The sequence below is a fragment of the Ranitomeya imitator genome, chromosome 5, assembly GCF_032444005.1.
Source record: "Ranitomeya imitator isolate aRanImi1 chromosome 5, aRanImi1.pri, whole genome shotgun sequence".
In the NCBI taxonomy this organism is placed as follows: Eukaryota; Metazoa; Chordata; class Amphibia; order Anura; family Dendrobatidae; genus Ranitomeya; species Ranitomeya imitator.
The window spans coordinates 401,441,969-401,461,679 of NC_091286.1; the positions used below are offsets into that span (position 1 = coordinate 401,441,969).

A 19,711-nucleotide genomic window follows, 5' to 3' on the forward strand; every position below is an offset into this window, starting at 1 on the left:
TAAACAATCCAATCACCCAATGAATATGCTGCATTTTGCTTGTTTGGTAAAATACACCCCATACTCCTCCATATATTATAATGTGCACCACAGTCCTCCATATTGTAAAATGTATAATACACTCCTCATAATCCTCCATATAATATTATACACTTCCCATAGTCCTCCACATAGTATAATACACTCCTCATAGTCCTCCATATATTAAAATATACTCCTCAGTCCTCCATATAGCATAATACACTCCTCACAGTGCTCCATAAAGTATAATGCACCGCCATAGTCATCCATGTAGTACAATTCACTTCCCATAGTATAATGCACCCCATAGTTCTTCATATAGTATAACGTATTCCCCATAGTCCTCGATACAGTATAATGCAGCCCACATATAGTATAATGCTGCCACCCCACAGAGTATAATGCAGCCACCCCACAGAGTATAATGCAGCCCCCCACAGAGTATAATGTAACCTCCCTATAGAATATAATGCAGCCCCCCACAGTAGTATACATCAGAGCCCACAGTAGTATACAGCACTGCCCACAGTAGTATACAGCAGAGTCCACAGTAGTATACAGCAGAGTCCACAGTAGTACACAGCAGAGTCCACAGTAGTATACAGCAGAGCCCACAGTAGTATACAGCATAGCCCACAGTAGTACACAGCAGAGTCCACAGTAGTATACAGCAGAGCCCACAGTAGTATACAGCATAGCCCACAGTAGTATACAGCAGAGCCCACAGTAGTTTACAGCAGAGCCCACAGTAGTATACAGTAGAGCCCACAGTAGTATACAGCACTGCCCACAGTAGTATATAGCACAGCCTACAGTAGTATACAGCAGAGCCCACAGTAGTATACAGCAGAGCACACAGGAGTATACAGCACAGCTCATATCCCCCCTTCCCTTCCCACCTCTCTCCTCCCGAGAAAGGCCGCACAGTCCAGTAAAAAAAAACAAAAAAAACACAAGCTCCTTACCACTCCTCGAGCCCGCGCTGCTCCCTGCTCCTGTGTCGGTAGCTGCCGCCGCACTGCCTGGGTCACAGTGAGTGCGCGCGCACCCGCTGTGTCAGAGGCAGAGCGGGGAATGATGGGAGAGGGAGCGTCAGGTGATGCTCTCTCCTCCATCATTGCTTTGAACTGTACCGGCAGACACCGGTATAGTTCAATGCGGCGGGGGAGTCGGCGCTGCCTCACAGGGGCCCCATAGCGGCTGCGTGACTTGCCGCTAGCTGGGGGCCCCTGGGGGAGTGGGAGCCCCAGGCAGCTGCCTGGTCTGCCTGCCCCTAACGCCGGCCCTGCAGTGAAGACAGTGTAGGGGAGGAATATGGAAACGGGTCATTGGTACTTATCCGTCACTTAGTAAATCACAATCTTCCATCTGTGGCCTGAGGAAAAGGCTGGTCTTGTTTGGCACCAAAGGGAAGGACACATCTGCAGGTGACACGACTGCTCTGCTCTTGTCTGCTCTGCTCCAGTGATTGTCTGCAACAGGGGCAAGTGACAGATGGAGCTATGTAATAAGGGAGAAGGCGATGATGTCATAAGAGACGATAGAAGCCCAGGATGAGCACAACAATATCTCCTACAGTGATTCATTATTTACACTGCATTGAAAATATTGTAATAGCTTTTATCTTTTATAATTTGAAATATTTATTTAAAGGTAACTCTTGATTAAACTACTTCTAACTAATTTTAACTATGGCAAAATCAATGTATCATTAATGACTAAATGTATATACATTATATCTCTCATCCTGGTACTAATAGAAGTCAGCGCTCGTTTTATCTGATGTAGAGATCAAATTCCGCTATATACTGTATACAGTGATGTAAAAGATTACATGATGACTACCTGCTGCCACCACTAGAGGGTGCATAAGAGCTACTGGAATAACACTATACATTACACATAATGTGTATACACCATATATACACTATACTGACAACTGCACATACATTGGTATCGTTATTCCCCGTACCTATATACAGTCATATGAAAAAGTTTGGGCACCCCTATTAATCTTAAGTTTAATGTTTTATAAAAATTGTTTTTTTTTGCAACAGCTATTTCAGTTTCATATATCTAATAACTGTTGGACACTGTAATGTTTCTGCCTTGAAATGAGGTTTATTGTACTAACAGAAAATGTGCAATCTGCATTCAAACAAAATTTGACAGGTGCATAAGTATGGGCACCCAACCAGAAAAGTGACATTAATATTTAGTAGATCCTCCTTTTGCAAAAATAACAGCCTCTAGTCGCTTCCTGTAGCTTTTAATGAGTTCCTGGATCCTGGATGACGGTATTTTTGACCATTCCTCTTTACAAAACAATTCCAGTTCAGATAAGTTTGATGGTCGCCGAGCATGGATAGCCCTCTTCAAATGATCCCACAGATGTTCAATGATATTCAGGTCTGGGGACTGGGATGGCCATTCCAGAACAGTGTAATTGTTCCTCTGCATGAATGCCTGAGTAGATTTGGAGCGGTGTTTTGGATCATTGTCTTGCTGAAAGATCCATCCCCTGCGTAACTTCAACTTTGTCACTGATTAATGAACATTATTGTCAAGAATCTGCTGATACTGAAAGGAATCCATGAGTCCCTCAACTTTAACAAGATTCCCGGTGGCGGCATTGGCCACACAGCCCCAAAGCATGATGAAACCTCCACAAAATTTTACTGTGGGTAGCAAGTGTTTTTCTTGGAATGCTGTGTTTTTTGCCCGCCATGCATAACGCCTTTTTGTATGACCAAACAACTCAATCTTGGTTTCATCAGTCCACAGGACCTTCTTCCAAAAATAAATTGGCTTCTCCAAATGTGCTTTTGCATACCTCAGCCGACTCTGTTTGTGGCATGCTTGCAGAAACGGCTTCTTTCGCATCACTCTCCCATACAGCTTCTCCTTGTGCAAAGTGCATTGTATAGTTGACCGATGCACAGTGACACCATCTGCAGCAAGTTGATGCTGCAGCTCTCTGGAGGTGGTCTGAGGATTGTCCTTGACTGATCTCACCATTCTTCTTCTCTGACTTTCTGATGTTTTTCTTGGCCTGCCACTTCTGGCCTTAACAAGAACTGTACCTGTGTTCTTCCATTTCCTAACTATGTTCCTCACAGTGGAAATTGACAGGTTAAATCTCTGAGACAGCTTTTTGTATCCTTCCCCTTAACAACTATGTTGAATAATCTTTGTTTTCAGATCATTAGACAGTTGTTTTGAGGAGCACATGATGCCACTCTTCAGAGGAGATTCAAACAGGAGAACAACTTGCAAGTGGCCAATTTAAGTAGCTTTTCTCATGATTGCATATACCTGGCTATGAAGTTCAAAGCTCAATGAGGTTAGAAAACCAAAAAAAAGTGCTTTAGGCCGGTTTCAAACGTCCAGATAATTCCGGTACCGGAAAAAATCGGTACTGGAATTATCCGTGTCCGTGTGCCCCTACGTTTCTGTGGCACATCAGTGTGGCACACGTGCAGCACACGTGTGCCGCCCGTGTGCCCACTGGGTACCACATGCACCGTGCTGGGTACCACACGTACCAGCATCTGGTGCTGAAGCCCCGATTCATATCTTCCCTGCAGCAGCGTTTGCTGCAGAGAAGATATGAATAATAGTGTTTAAAATAAAGATCTATGTGCCCAACGCCCTCCCACCCCCTGTGCGCCCCGCGCTGTTCTGAAAATACTCACCCAGCTCCCTCGTTGGCTATCGCTGCTTCCTGCTCTGGCCGCATCTTCTCCTGTATGCGGTCACGTGGGGCCGCTGATTACAGTAATGAATATGCGGCTCCACCCCTATGGGAGGTGGAGCCGCATATTCATTACTGTAAATGAGCGGCCCCACGTGACCGCATACAGGAGCAGATGCGGCCAGAACAGGAAGCAGCGCCGGCGAGGGAGCGAGCCGAGTGAGTATTTTCAGAACAGCGGGGGGGCACATAGATCTTTATTTTAAACACTATTATTCATATCTTCTCTGCAGCAAACGCTGCTGCAGGGAAGATATGAATCGCGGCTTCAGCACCAGTGGGGGGGTCAGCGCTTAATGTAGCGCTGTCTCCTGCACGGCACACGGACAACGTCCGTGTGCGGTACGTGTTTTACACGGACCCATTGACTTTAATGGGTCCGTGTAATACGTGCGCTCCCACGAACACTGACATGTCTCCGTGTTTGGCACACAGAGACACGGTCCGCAAAAAATCAATGACATCTGCACAGATGCATTGATTTTTATGTGTCTACGTGTGTCAGTGTCTCCGGTACGTGCGGAAACAGTCACCTCACATACCGGAGACACTGACGTGTGAAACAGGCCTTAGTAAGTCAGTAAAAACTAGGTATGAGTATTTAAAACAAGAAAATGATAAGGGTGCCCATACTTATGCACCTGTCAAATTTTGTTTGAATGCAGATTGCACATTTTCTGTTAGTACAATAAACCTCATTTCAAGGCAGAAACATTACTGTGTCCAACAGTTATTAGATACCGTATATGAAACTGAAATAGCTGTTGCAAAAAAAACAATTTTTATAAAACATTAAGCTTAAGATTAATAGGGGTGCCCAAACTTTTTCATATAATTGTATACTGTATATACACAAATCTACAATATATACACTACATTCAGATGGATATAGACTTTATAGACCCTGTCCACACTTATCTGCATATTCACACATCCCACTTATATACACTGCACATATTTATATACACTGCACACATACATACTCACCTCTAAATACACTGCATAAACACATACACCATATATCCATATATATATATTTATATATACATACATGTATATATATATATATATATATATATATATATAAATATATGTTTCAAATACACACAATACACATACCTGCTATATATATTATATATATATATAAATAAAATGTGGTATATAAATATAGTGCACAGACTGGATATCCATGTGACACATATAACACTGCACTATATTCACATGCACTTATTATAAACTACACATGTTATATACACATATCTGTACACTTACACATACACTACACATACTGTGTGTAAATGGGCAGCACATCTACACTACACATATGCAGCCATCACATGTACACTATGGATCACGTCAGTATTTTTAAACCAAAGCCAGGAGTGAAACCTAATCAGGTGGAACCTATTTCGGAGCGATCTGCACCTCTGTTGTGTTTTGCACACTTTCCTGATTTTGAGTTAGGGTACCGTCACACTATACCATTTCGATCGCTACGACGGTACGATTCGTGACGTTCCAGCGATATCGTTACGATATCGCTGTGTGTGACACGCAGCAGCGATCAGGGATCCTGCTGAGAATCGTACGTCGTAGCAGATCGTTTGGAACTTTCTTTCATCGCTGGATCTCCCGCTGTCATCACTAGATCGGTGTGTGTGACACCAATCTAGCGATCTAGCGATGCGATCCAGCGATGTGTTCGCTTGTAACCAGGGTAAACATCGGGTGACTAAGCGCAGGACCGCGCTTAGTAACCCCATGTTTACCCTGGTTACAAGCGTAAAACTAAAAAAAACAAACAGCACATACTTACATTCCGGTGTCCGTCAGGTCCCTTGCCGTCTGCTTCCCGCACTGTGACTGCCGGCCGTAAAGTGAAAGCAGAGCACAGCGGCTGTGCTTTCACTTTCACTTTACGGCCGGCAGTCAGTGAGTGCGGGAAGCAGACGGCAAGGGACCTGACGGACACCAGAATGTAAGTATGTGCTGTTTGTTTGTTTTTTAGTTTTACGCTTGTAACCAGGGTAAACATCGGGTTACTAAGCGCGGTCCTGCGCTTAGTTACCCGATGTTTACCCTGGTTACCCAGGGACCTCGGCATCGTTGGTCGCTGGAGAGCTGTCTGTGTGACAGCTCCCCAGCGACCACACTACGATTTACCTACGATCACGGCCAGGTCATATCGCTGGTCGTGATCGTAGGTAAATCGTATAGTGTGACGGTACCCTTAATTCCAAAACCTAAATCCAGGCCATAATCAGTGTGAATGTGTCCCCAGGATGGAGGCAGTGATATGGGATAGTGCTTTTATCATTTCTCCCACAGTCCGCACAGTAAACAGATATGAACCCGGAGCGAGGTGACATCTGCTGCAGACCTTATATCCTGCAGTACTACAGCCATTGTATGGGGTCCTACAAAGTTATACCACAGGGAAGACAGTGTAGGGGAGGAATATGGAATCGGGTCATTGGTACTTATCCGTCACTTAGTAAATCACAATCTTCCATCTGTGGCCTGAGGAAAAGGCTGGTCTTGTTTGGCACCGAAGGGAAGGACACATCTGCCGCTGGCACGACTGCTCTGCTCTTGTCTGCTCTGCTCCAGTGATCGGCTGCAACTGGGGTGACAGATGGAGCTATGTAATTAGGGAGAAGGCGATGATGTCATAAAGAGAAGGCGATGATGTCATAAGAGACAATAGAAGCCCAGGATGAGCACAATAATATCACCTACAGCAATTCATTATTTTCACTGCATTGAAAATATTGTAATATGTTTTATAATTTGGAATATTTATTTAGCGGTAACTCTCGATTAAACTGCTTCTCTCTAAATTTAACTATGGCAAAATCAATATACCGTTAATAACAAAATGTATATACATTATACAGTATATATATCTAATCCTGGTACTAATAGTAATCAGCGCTCGCTTTATCTGCTGTAGAGATCAGATTCCGCTATATACTGTATACAGTGATGTAAAAGATTGCATGATGACTACCTGCTGCCACCACTAGAGGGAGCATAAGAGCTACTGGAATAACGCTATACATTACACATAATGTGTATACACCATATATACATTATACTGACAAATGCACATACATTGGTATCGTTATTCCCCGTACCTATATATACTATATATACACAAATCTACAATATATACACTACTTACAGATGGATATACACTTTATAGACACTGTCCACACATATCTGCATACTCACAGATCCCGCTTATATACAGTTCACTGCACACATTTATACACACTGCACACATACATACCTCTAAATACACTGTATAAACACATACACCATATATAAATATATGTTTAAAAGACACACAGTACGCATACGTACTTACCCATCACTTAGTGAACCCCAATCTTCCATCTGTGGCCGGGGAGATCAGCTGCAACTGGTGCGAGTGGCGGTGGAGCTATGTAATAAGGGAGAAGGTGATGATGTCATAAAGAGAAGGCGATAATGTTGGAATGCCCGCCAGAGCGCCGGGGGTACTCTGTACCGGGTCCAGTACTTAAGGGGATGTGTCACAGACCAAAAGTTTGGACACACTTTGCCATTTAAAGATTTTTCTGTATTTTCATGACTATGAAAATCGTAAATTCACACTGAAGGCATCAAAACTATGAATTACCACATGTGGAATTATATACTTCACAAAAAAGCGTGAAACAACTGAAAATATGTCTTATATTCTAGGTTCTTCAAAGTAGCCACGTTTTGCTTTGGTGACTGCTTTGCACACTCTTGGCATTCTCTTGATGAGTTTCAATAGGTATTTCTTCAGGTACCTTTAAGACAAATAACTTTAAGGCAAACATTATTAAACAGTTCCTTAAGTGCAATTAATGAACAGTTTCTTTGTTGGTCGTATGTAAAACCAGTAGAAAGCACCTAAAGAGGCACCAACTATTTACAGGAAAGTTTTCGGATCATACATTGTTCATGACCTCACTGTCTCGCTAAAACAAAACAAAAACAAAACTTTTAAACTTTGGTAGTCTTTTCAACTTTCAGAAACAATCATCATAACTCTCTTAGTTTTTCCTCCAGGGCAGGTCCTGGGATCCATGACTTTTTGGCCTGGAAAGTTCATGCTCCTGAAGATGTGACTCCACGTCACAGCGGGCCACAAATAAGTTTTTTTGCATTCTGGGTTCCCTAATGGACCCCCATCTTTTTCTGATGTCAAAAGAGACCACGGTTCCCAGTCTCCTTGGTCCCTGGTCAGTGGGCCTGCGCTGGTGGACCCTGGCTTTAGTTGTTAAATCACGTTCTTCCAGCTCCGTTTGCTGGAGTTTGCGCTCCTGCCTCTCTGCCTACAGATCTAGGAGTTGTTGTTGGCATCTTTCCTCCCTGCTAAGGACACATTTCTGGGCTTCTTCCTCCCAGGTCTGCTCCTCAGACCCTGTCATGCTCGCCTGCGATGTCGGTACAGGCAGCAGTGGATCAGCTAGCTTGCCCCCGATGTCTGTCATCTGGTCCCAGACTATGTGTCTTAGCAGCTGGCTGGGTTTTGAGGCTGGCGGGGGTTCAAAGGGCCATAGTAGGGTGTCCTTCACTATCGGGGCAGTAGGCGTACCTGTAGTTCTGGTACCGGTCGTCTCGTTGGCTGTTCCAGAAGTCGAGGCCATGGGTTGTGACGCTGTCTGTCGTCCGGTTACCCGCTCCATCAGACTCTCCTTCTATTTGGTCATAGTCACTAGCTGCAGCCGCAGCATCTGTCGCATTACCTCCTCCACCTCCTGGTTAAACAGCTCCGAGTTCACTGTTGGTAGCGGATCAGGGTTCTTGCTTCCCAAGCTGGGGGAGCCTGCTGCTTCCACCCCATGCTCCAGCACCCTGCATCCTCCATACTCCGCAATGTCCCCCGAGTGCTTCGCTGCCATGTTTGCAGCTCGTCTCCCTGTACGTCACTCCACATGCTTCTTCCTCTCTGCAGACTTCCTTTTCTGTCCCCTCTTCCGGGGGTGGTACTTCTTTCTCTCTCTGTCCCTGCCATCTCTGATTAGGAGGCTGAGTCTTCTGGTTGATGGACACCTCCATCTCACATAACAGTGTTGGCAAGGGGCGGACATGATCTTCGCGACGCTCTGCTGGGATCACCCATGATGGCACGCCTTTCTTCTCCTGCGCTCCTTGTGGCGCTATAATGGCGGCTGCTTGGCAGCAATTCACAGTTCACAGTCTCACAACAAATCACAGTCTCTTAGGCGCACATGACCCAGTTCACTGGGACGGTCCATCCTGTTTGTGACTCCAAAATGGAATGCCCGTCAGGGCCGTGGGGGTACTCGGTACCGGGTCCGGTACTTAAGGGAATGTGTCACGGTGGCGGCGACCCGGTCCGTGGCCCTGGGCGCCCATGTAAAAGGAAAAGTCTTTAAAGGGGTTTCGATAATAAAGTTTGTTCGTGATGCCACCTGTGGTATTCGGTAAGTTGCGACCAACGCTGCTTAAAGGGGTCCTCTGGGGTGATATTGTGGCAGCTAAGATAGTATAACTTCCCACCGGTGAAGTTAGGTCCCCAGGGCTCCCGGTGTGTAGATGGAGATGGTGAGTGGTGCAATAAGCAACAGAGGACACATGTTTGCAGCCTCTTTACCTGGTTTACTGAAGACTTCAGGCAACCAAGTCCAGGGCACAAGATCACAGGTACAGGCAGGGTCCGGCCAGCTTGGACGCGAGTTCAGAATCCCCTTTATCAGGTGGAGTTCCTAGCCTTCCTACTAGCGTGGTGGTGGTGTCCCTTGCTGCATGTGGCTTCTGTCAAGGTCCTCACAGTTCTCTCAGTCCTCCTTAAAGGGTAGGACATGACACTAAGCCATATGACAGGTGGCTCGAGCCTTATTACAGGGTCTCTATCATGACCCGGGCTCTATGCACCACTGTGTCTCCTGGGTATTAGGGCGGACAGGTTACGTGTAGTCCAGCTGTCCTGCCGGTTTCTTGGAGTCCCTCACAACCTCGGTCTTCCGGCTACCGGTGTCTGCGCTCTGTAGGGAGGTAGTGCAGTGCCCCAGAATCCTGGTCGTTGCAGTAATGTCGTTCTTCCATCCACCAGGGGGAGCGATGTTACGTCTGATGGCACCAAAGGAGTTCACCCTGCCAGGTATCACAGCCACACACACACTTCACACGCCGGTCACCGGCGGGAGCAAAAGGTTCTATCTATTAGGCCACTCCTCACACTTGGGTAAAACTGGGGGTTGGTTAGGAAGTCAGACAGAAGCTGACTGGAGGGAGAAGGAGATAGTCAGTCAGAGTTGGAGCCAGGAGGAGGAGAGGAGCAGACTGGGCTCGGTCCAGGAAAGTGAAAGAAGGACACGGAGCTGCGCCTGCAACCCATGCGGCAGCCTCCTAAGAAAGAACAAGAAAGGAAGTGTGCTGTAGTGAGTGAGCACAGAAGTCATAGCAACAGGAGTAAAACAACAGCGGGATACCAGCTAGAAGCAGGCTGCCTCCCTCTGAGCGCAGATCCGGTGGCCGGAACACCAAGGGAGTAATAGGCTCTACGCTTTACTTCAGATACTGGCAGGGCAGTCGATTCCAAGTTGGCTGTCCGACCTAGACACCTAAGCAGACAAGGGAGGGGCGATACTAGGGTCCCTATAAAATAGCCTCAGGCCACCACCGTCATACGGGTTATGTCCTATCCATCTGGGGGACAGAGAGAGAGAAGTAACAAGAGTAAGGACCTTATGGTAGCTAATGCAAGTAGAGACCTACTACGTTACTGTGCGCAAGGGGAAGGCTACTGATTTCCACCTGGATAAGGGGACTCTGGAATTGCCATCAGACCGGCCGGACCCTGCTACCCTGTCATCCAGCACTCTGGACTGTGGATGCTGAAGCCTTCAGTAGAGGTAAAGAGACTGCACCCATTGTGTCCTCGTTATTCACCACGCCTTGCACCATCCATCATCACCATCTGCACTTCTGGGAAGCCCTGGGGATATACTTCACCTGTGGGAAGGTACACCATCTAGCTGCCATTCCATCACCCCAGCGGACCCCTAAGCAGCATCGGGCACCCTGACCGAATACCACAGGTGGCGTCACGAACACTACCGTTATCTACAAACTCTACCCTTTTATTGGGCGCCCCTTATAGGGCCACGGTCCGGGTCGGGCCACCGTTACATCCTCGCTGAGGGAACTGAAGGACCCAGTACCGAGAACCCCATTGCCCTTACGCGGGGGCGATCCAGTAGCCCAGTCACAGCTGTCCTCCCCAATTGTCACTCTCCTGTGCTTCACTCTCCTTCATGCTCACTACAAGCTGTTGTTCCTTCTGTGTTATCTCTGTCCAGGAGCTGCAGCACCCTCGTGGCTGCTTGGCCCCTCAGTCCTTTATATCTCTTCTCTGCCTGCCAGGAGCTGCAGACTCCCTCGTCTGCTCAGCTGCACTCCTCTCTTACCAACTCTGCCTAAGCTGAAGTTCCTCGACAAGCTCCCTTTTGGCAATCTCTCTGACAGGAACTAACTAACTTTCCCTCCAGACCAGAATATATATATAGGGGAGCCACCCATAAGCTGGATCAGAGCTCCCCCTTCTCGCCTGGAGTGTGAACATGTTGTATGCTTGTGTTTACCTGATGAAAGAGATCTTCCTTCACTTCCAAGTGTGACATCACTCCCCCCATGAGGAAAGCAATGCCACTGTAACAACCAGGACCATGGGATGTTACAATGTCATAAAAGAGAAGCCCAGGACGAGCACAGCAATATCTCCTACAGCAATGCATTCTGTTCACTGCATTGAAAACATCTTAACTTTTTTGTGACCTGTAATAAATATTTATTTAGAGGCTGCTCTCTGATAGAACAACCACCCCCAATATCCACAAATGAGCTCCAGAATCACTGCTACTGTGCACATGATAGTCTATAAATATGGACAGCCTGGTACTAAAGGTGACATGACGGCTACCAGCAGCCACTGTGAAGGGACAAATTACACCACCAGTAGAGGGAGCACAGGAGAGAGCATCATAAAGCAGCACATTGCATGTCCCGTGTAAACACTTACCGGCGGTAGAGGGCGCAATTCGGAAAAAACTAATAAACAAACTCACCAAATGTTGTGCGCCAGCACTGCCACCAGACTCCTCCCTCAGGCCCAGCACAGTGATGGCCACGGCGCAGGAGGCCATCAATACCTCCCTGCTCTGTCAACCACTGGTTACCTCAGCAGGATGCAGGCTACTTCTGGCCGTTAGAGGTCGGTGTCATGCAGGGAACGTCGGGCAGCGTGATTACATCACTGTATGATGGCACTGGCCAGCGTCTACTGTGAGACGTGACAGAAGGAGGTTTGCATCTAGATTGGAGGTGATTTTGTGAGGATCTCACCATAGCCACTCCGCTCTAGACGGTTCAGTGCTGAGGTGAGTAGATCGGATTTGCTGGAGCAAGGACCTCAGATAATCCCCTGGGAGGTGGTCAGCTCAGCACTGAAGCGTCTAAATCGGGGTTGATTCCTGGAGCTCCTAATACAGAATCCATTCTAGTCCCCTCTTCTGGGTTTTTAATGCTTTTTTTATGGAATTTCTCAATGTTTTAATGGCGCAGACATCACAGGTCAGACAGAAAAGTTCTTTACACTGTTCTATATTTTATGTATTTGGGCAAAATTCACTTTTTTTTCCTGATTTATAAAACTTACATATTGTCAATTTTTGTAATATAAATAACTAATTGGCCCGTGCAAAATTTTCGCACAATGGTTATCTGGGGTGCAGGCAATTTCAGGAAAATTAAGCTGTCAAATGTAAATGTATTTAATGAAATGATGAACACAGAGAGGTATGCGTCTCACTGACATATAACTCGTATATATGTTTTCACGAATATTTGAGCCCATGGATCCATTATATGTCCATTTTGCTTACATGCGAGGAAATTGCATCCTCGCATTGCACACGGATGACATACGGATCATTGTTCAGGGAACATTTGTGCGATTCTCGTCCGTGTAAAATGGACCAATTTTTTATACGTTGTGTGTGACTCCAGCCTAAAGGAGATCCCCTAACATTAAACATAATGATATTTTACTTACTGATCAGAAGGGGTCTGATTGTCAGGACCTTGCAAAAGAACAGGGATAGCAGCATTTTTTCCCCTCCACAGCAACACTGCCATCTATCTGCAGTGTAGGGAAGTGCAACACAGCCCTATGTCTGTGAACAGGGCAGCTCACTGTACAGCAGTGCCACTTTGACAGTAAAAATGATGAAGGAGAATTGACCCCATTACTGAGCGTATTTACACCATTGTATAATAATTGGGAATATCCCTTTAAAAAAAAAGTAATATCTGCAGATTATTTTACCTTTTTTTCCCTACGGTTGTATTTTTTTTTTCAATTTTTTCAAGGTTTTTCCACCAATCTCTCCCGTCGAGAAACAATGTACAGTCTGAGTTATGTCAACGCTGCAGTTTTTTACTTGGAACCAGAGGTGACTCCAGATCACCAATAAGCTGCAACCTTAGGAGGAAGATAGACTTTTCAATGACTGTCCAATAATACGGAAAATCTGATGGTTCAGAAGCTGAAGTCTTAAACAGGTAAAGTTTTACTTTTATTCTACTTCCACATTTGTAGCAAATATTTTATATGTTCCCGCCTGAAATCAGCTGGGCAAGGAGTTCGGCAAGCTGGAAAGCCCCCAAAACAAATCGTAGGATTTAGAAATAAGAAGAAAACAGCCGAACAACTCAAATCTTCCGTGAAAAAAAAACCTTTGTCCTTTATTTATTTGCACAATGTGGACAAGGTTATAAGGGAGAGACGTTAGCAGAACGTGCAGAAAAAGCAAAAGAGGACTACGGCCGTTTCGCGTCTTGCACGCTTCAACGGGTCCTATGCTATGAATGGTAAGTCATTTCCTTTTATGCTGCAACACCTAATCTGATTAATTAAAATCACATTTGTGTGAATTTAAAAACATACAAAATGCACAAAAATATGCACACAAAAAACAACAAACCAATTAAATATTTTTCGTTGATAATGATCCCTGTATAACAAATTTCTACACAATAGAACTTACCAGAAACAAGAATAATCAAGTGTTTCATTCATTCCTAAAGGGCCTTGTGCATTTGCTCTTATTATCCATTTGGCTTCTTCCCGTAACAGAGCTTTGTTATGGTCACCTCCACACATAGAGAATTTAACCACTTCCAAACCTGCAAACCGCAGGCAATGAGAATCAGACCCATGTAATTCACAATTCACGGATGTGCTTTATAAATCTTGGAGAACCTTTCCCTGTTGTGATCGAATGGAAATGTTCACGGATTCTTATACACATCAGTCTTAGGCTATGTGCACACTTTGCAGATTCCACTGCGGATTTTTCCGCAGTAGAATTCCAAAATCCGCAGTGAAAACCCGTCGCGGTTTTTACTGCGGATTTATAGCGGTTTTTACTGCGGTTTCTTCTGCGGATTTTCATCTGCAGTTTTCTATTGGAGCAGGTGAAAATCCGCAGAAAAGAAGTGACATGCTGCGGAATGTAATCCGCAGCGTTTCCGCGCGGTTTTTGCCGCAGCATGTGCACTGCGTTTTCTGTTTCCCATAGGTTTACATTGTTCTGTAAACTCATGGGAAACTGCTGCAGATCCGCAGCGGTCAAATCCGCTGCGGATCCGCAGCAAAATCCGCAAAGTGTGAATATAGCCTTATTGTTTTACCGATGTAATAAAATGCGCAGGGACAAAAAATGATATATACTACATATTTCGTTTTACAGGTTATTAACTCTTTAACGTTATGTTGAATATGCTGTAAGGATTTCACTCACTCAGCTGCGACGGCTGACACTCAGGAGACGTGTTCCTTTAAAGTTCACTGGGTTTATTGCTTCATAAACCATGTGGCAAATAACAGAAAGCAAAATGGGCCTTTGGTTCAGGCAAAGAAAAGCAAGTGTCCAGTTCATCCGGCTCAGTCCTGAAGCCGTAACACACTCAGGAGGGTTTCACCTCCTCACATATCTGCTGTGTAAAGGATTAGCCAGTCTTATAAAGAGCTAACCCCACCCAGTAACCCATCACATGATTAGCCATGTGGTCTGACATTACCACAGGTCCTGAAACACATATACAAGATTATGTGCAAGAAAGGAATACTCCAGGCTACATTACAGCAACCAGGCACTTATGTGGCACATACCTCCCATCGACTACAAACCCTTTAGCCATGCTACATACCTCCCCCCTCTGCCTAAAGCCGTGGGGCTTGGCACTTTCCCCCACTAAACAAGGGATTCTCAATAGGGCATCCGCATTACCGTGCAGCTTTCCGGCCCTATGTTCCACATGGAAACTGAAGTCCTGCAGGGCTAAGAACCAACGGGTGACTCTAGCATTTCTTCCTTTCGTTTCTCTCATCCACCTAAGCGGGGCATGGTCAGATACCAGTCTAAATTTACGTCCCAGCAGATAGTACCGCAATGTGTCCACTGCCCATTTTATGGCCAAGCACTCCTTCTCAACAACTGAGTAGTTCTTTTCAGATGAGGACAGCTTCCTACTCAGATAGAGAACAGGATGCTCCTCCCCATGTAGTTCTTGGGAAAGGACTGCTCCCACCCCAACATCTGAGGCATCTGTCTGAAGAATAAACTCTTTCTTGAAGTTTGGGGCCATCAGAACGGGTTGCTTACACAAAGCGTTTTTCATTTCTTGGAAGGCTGACTGTTTCTTCGGACCACTTAACCATTACTGATTTTGTCCCTTTTAGCAGGTCAGTCAGAGGCGCAGCCATCGTGGCGAAGTTTGGGATGAACCTCCTGTAATATCCCACGATTCCCAGGAAGGCTTTAACTTGTTTCTTGGAAACTGGTTTTGGCCATGTTTGGATTGCCTCCACTTTATTGATTTGGGGTTTTATTTCTCCATGACCCACTATGTATCCAAGGTACTTAGCTTCTTCGGGTTTATAGTAAATCCGGCCTCTCTTATAGCATCCAACACCGCTTGGACTTTCTCCAGATGACTCTCCCAGTCCGGGCTAAAGATGACGATATCATCTAGGTACGCAGCAGCGTAGGCCTTATGGGGTGCAAGGACTCTATCCATAGCCCTCTGGAAGGTCGCCGGAGCTCCCTGTAGGCCAAACGGCATCCGGGCATATTGGAAGCATCCATCAGGTGTCGAAAAGGCCGTCTTCTCCATGGCTTCCTGTGCCATGGGGATCTGCCAATACCCCTTTGTCAAATCCAAGGTGGATATATATCTGGCGTGCCCAAGCCTTTCGATGAGCTCATCAATACGGGGCATGGGATAAGTGTCGAACTTGGAGACTTCATTCAACTTCCGATAGTCGTTGCAAAACCTCCACTCTCCATCAGGTTTTGGGACCAGGACAATTGGGCTCGACCAACCGCTCTTGGATTCCTCAATGACCCCAAGCCTCAACATACGCTCCACTTCCTTGGAGATAACTTCTCGACGAGCCTCAGGAATACGATAAGGTTTCACATTCACCCGCACATGTGGCTCTGTTAGGACCTCGTGCTCTATGACCTTCGTGTATCCTGGCAATTCTGAAAACAGGTCCCTGTTTTTCTGGAGTAACTCCCGGCACTGCTGTTTCTGGGTCTTTGATAGCGTCTCTGCTATAGTAACCGCTCCAACCTCACCTTCTGGGTTGCTTAACAATGATGGAGTTGCTGTCGGCTCTCTATCTTGCCATGGCTTGATGAGGTTGACATGGTAAACTTGGAATGGTTTCCGTCTTCCTGGTTGGTGAATTTTATAATTTACCTCACCAAGTTTCTCGACAACCTCATATGGCCCTTGCCATTTGGCCAAGAACTTGCTTTCCACCGTTGGAACTAACACAAGAACTCGGTCTCCCGGATTGAACTGCCTCACTCTTGCAGACCGGTTGTAGACCCTGGCTTGAGCTTCTTGTGCTTGGAGAAGGTGTTCTTTCACGATAGGCATCACCTTTGCAATCCTCTGCTGCATCAGGGCCACATGCTCAATGACGCTTCTGTGGGGTGTGACTTCGGCCTCCCAGGTTTCCTTGGCTATATCCAGGAGTCCTCGTGGATGTCGGCCATATAGAAGCTCAAACGGTGAGAACCCTGTGGAGGCCTGTGGAACTTCACGAATGGAAAACATCAGATAGGGTAAGAGACAATCCCAGTCTCTACCGTCTTTCTCTATAGCTTTTCTCAGCATGCTCTTTAGTGTCTTGTTAAACCTCTCAGCAAGGCCATCTGACTGGGGATGGTACACCGAGGTCCTCAACTGGGAGATCTTCAGGGCTTTGCATAACTCCCTCATCACCTTGCTCATGAAAGGTGTACCCTGGTCAGTCAGGATCTCCTTTGGCAGACCTGTCCGGGAAAAGACATGGACCAACTCGCGGGCTATGCTTTTTGAGGAAGAATTTCTCAAGGGAATTGCCTCAGGATAGCGTGTGGCATAGTCCAGGATGACTAATATATACTGATGGCCCCGAGCTGATTTAACTAAGGGACCGACCAAGTCCATGGCAATTCTCTCGAACGGTACCTCAATAATGGGCAGTGGCACAAGGGGGTTCCGGAAATGAGGAGTAGGAGCAGTTAGCTGACATGTAGGGCAGGACCTGCAATAGTTCACTATTTCCCGGTGACACCCAGGCCAATAGAACCTCTGCACAACCCGTTCCTGCGTTTTTTCCACCCCCAGGTGTCCACCCAAGATGTGTGAATGGGCCATGTCCAACACTTTCCGTCTATACGGACCCGGCACTATCAACTGCTCTACCAACTCCTCCCGTATTTTCGTGACACGGTACAACAACTCCCCCCTCAACAGAAAATGGGGAAATCTTGTGTCTGCCCCCGGCTCCTGTACCACCCCGTCAATAACTGTGACATTATTAAAGGCTTCCCTCAGAGTGGGGTCCCTATGTTGGGCAGTCCCAAAATTTTCACCGGTAACTTCTAACTCCAGAATGTCAGATGTAGGGGATACTTCCTCCTCATCCCCAACCAGAACACAAAAAGGAAAACTGTCTGCCTCTGGGTGTGGCGATACCCTTCCAAGGTTCACTGGTTCCCTGCCAGGGAGCTCAGAACCATTTCCCCACAAATCCCAAAACAAACAGAAATCCCGGCCAATAATTATAGGGTGCAACAAGTCCTGAACCACGCCGACTATGTGGGACTCAGTGCCACATGCCGTTTCAATGTCCACCCTGGCCATAGGGTAGTCCTTTGCATCACCATGTATGCACCGCACTCCGACCTTCTTTCCTGGGAGCAGGTGGAGAGGAAAAGTGGCCCTCACCAGGGTCACTAGGCTCCCCGAGTCTAACAGTGCCGTTACTGCTCGACCGTTCACCTTTACGGGACACGCTTGAGGTCCCTCGTTGGATGGAGAGTTCACACTACAGGCTGGATACGCATAGTATGAACAACGGCGTCCCATGCTGCAGTCCATCTGCTCAGAGGTTTGGGAACAACGGGCAGCTATATGTCCTGGCTTGTGGCACCTCCAACAAATAATATCACCCGTGGGGACCTTGGGCACCACCTCCCCCGCCCTTTGTGACCTTGGACGCACCACCCCTTTTTGGGACTCAGCTGCCTTCTGGGACCCCCAGTACGGCATGGGCTGCCTCCCGAAGGAGCCTTCCAACCCTTGGTATCTCTCAACCAGTCCGATCAGCTCGTCGGCATTCTGGGGATCACCCTGGGCAACCCAAGACTGTATAGGCCTCGGGAGGGAATGGACAAACCGATCCATCATCACCCGTTCTACCATCTGTGCAGGCGCAGAGGATTCTGGCTGCAGCCATTTCTGGACCAGGTGCAACAGATCAAACATTTGGGAACGAGGTGGTTTGTCCCGGTGATAGCCCCAGGAGTGAACTCGCTGTGCCCTGACAGTCAGTGTCACCCCCAAACGTGCGAGAATCTCGGCTTTCAATTTGTGATACTCTTTGGCATCCTGCAAGGTCAAATCATAGTACGCCTTCTGGGGTTCTCCCGTCAGGTATGGCGCAAGTACCTCTGCCCACTGCTCTGGCGGAAGTTTTTCCCTCTCAGCGACCCTCTCAAACACCGTCAGGAAGGCCTCAACATCATCCCCGGGAGTCATTTTCTGCAATGCGCGTCTTACCGTCTTCCGGACGTGGGTGTCATCAGCCAAACCTGGGGTTGGGGCGCTCGCCTTGCCCTGGATGGCGGTTGCCAGAAGCTGCATCTGCTGCTGATGCTCCTGCTGGCTCTGCTGCATCTGCTGCCGTTGCTCCTGCTGACTCTGCCGTTGCTCCTGCTGGCTCTGTTGTATCTGCTGCATCAACAGCCTGTTGGTCTCTTGCTGCCTTTGCTCCTGCTGGCTCTGCCTTTTCTCCTGCTGTGACTGCATCTGGACCAAGTGTTTCAGCAGGTCCTCCATTTTCTCCGGCAATGCTTGCTGGCTTGCAACAGCCTTGACCCAGGACATTCAAAAATAAACTCACGTCTCCGCTGGGAACGCTGCTCGCACGTCTACCACCAATTGTAAGGATTTCACTCACTCAGCTGCGACGGCTGACACTCAGGAGACGTGTTCCTTTAAAGTTCACTGGGTTTATTGCTTCATAAACCATGTGGCAAATAACAGAAAGCAAAATTGGCCTTTGGTTCAGGCAAAGAAAAGCAAGTGTCCAGTTCATCCGGCTCAGTTCTGAAGCCGTAACACACTCAGGAGGGTTTCACCTCCTCACATATCTGCTGTGTAAAGGATTAGTCAGTCTTATAAAGAGCTAACCCCACCCAGTAACCCATCACATGATTAGCCATGTGGTCTGACATTACCACAGGTCCTGAAACACATATACAAGATTATGTGCAAGAAAGGAATACTCCGGGCTACATTACAGCAACCAGGCACTTATGTGGCACATAC

General features: G+C 46.9%; 1 protein-coding gene across 1 annotated transcript in view; it reads right to left on the bottom strand.

The window, feature by feature from the left end:
* The window catches only part of THPO (thrombopoietin), a 193,899-nt gene extending 185,205 nt beyond the window's left edge, over nucleotides 1–8,694 (bottom strand). The window contains exons 1-2 of the mRNA XM_069726694.1: nucleotides 8,539–8,694; nucleotides 7,597–7,699 (exon numbers count right to left, since the gene is read on the bottom strand). Of these exons, the coding sequence (XP_069582795.1) occupies nucleotides 7,597–7,699; nucleotides 8,539–8,694 (259 nt within the window). The remainder of the gene's footprint in view (nucleotides 1–7,596; nucleotides 7,700–8,538) is intronic.
* Between the last annotated feature and the right edge of the window lie 11,017 nt (nucleotides 8,695–19,711).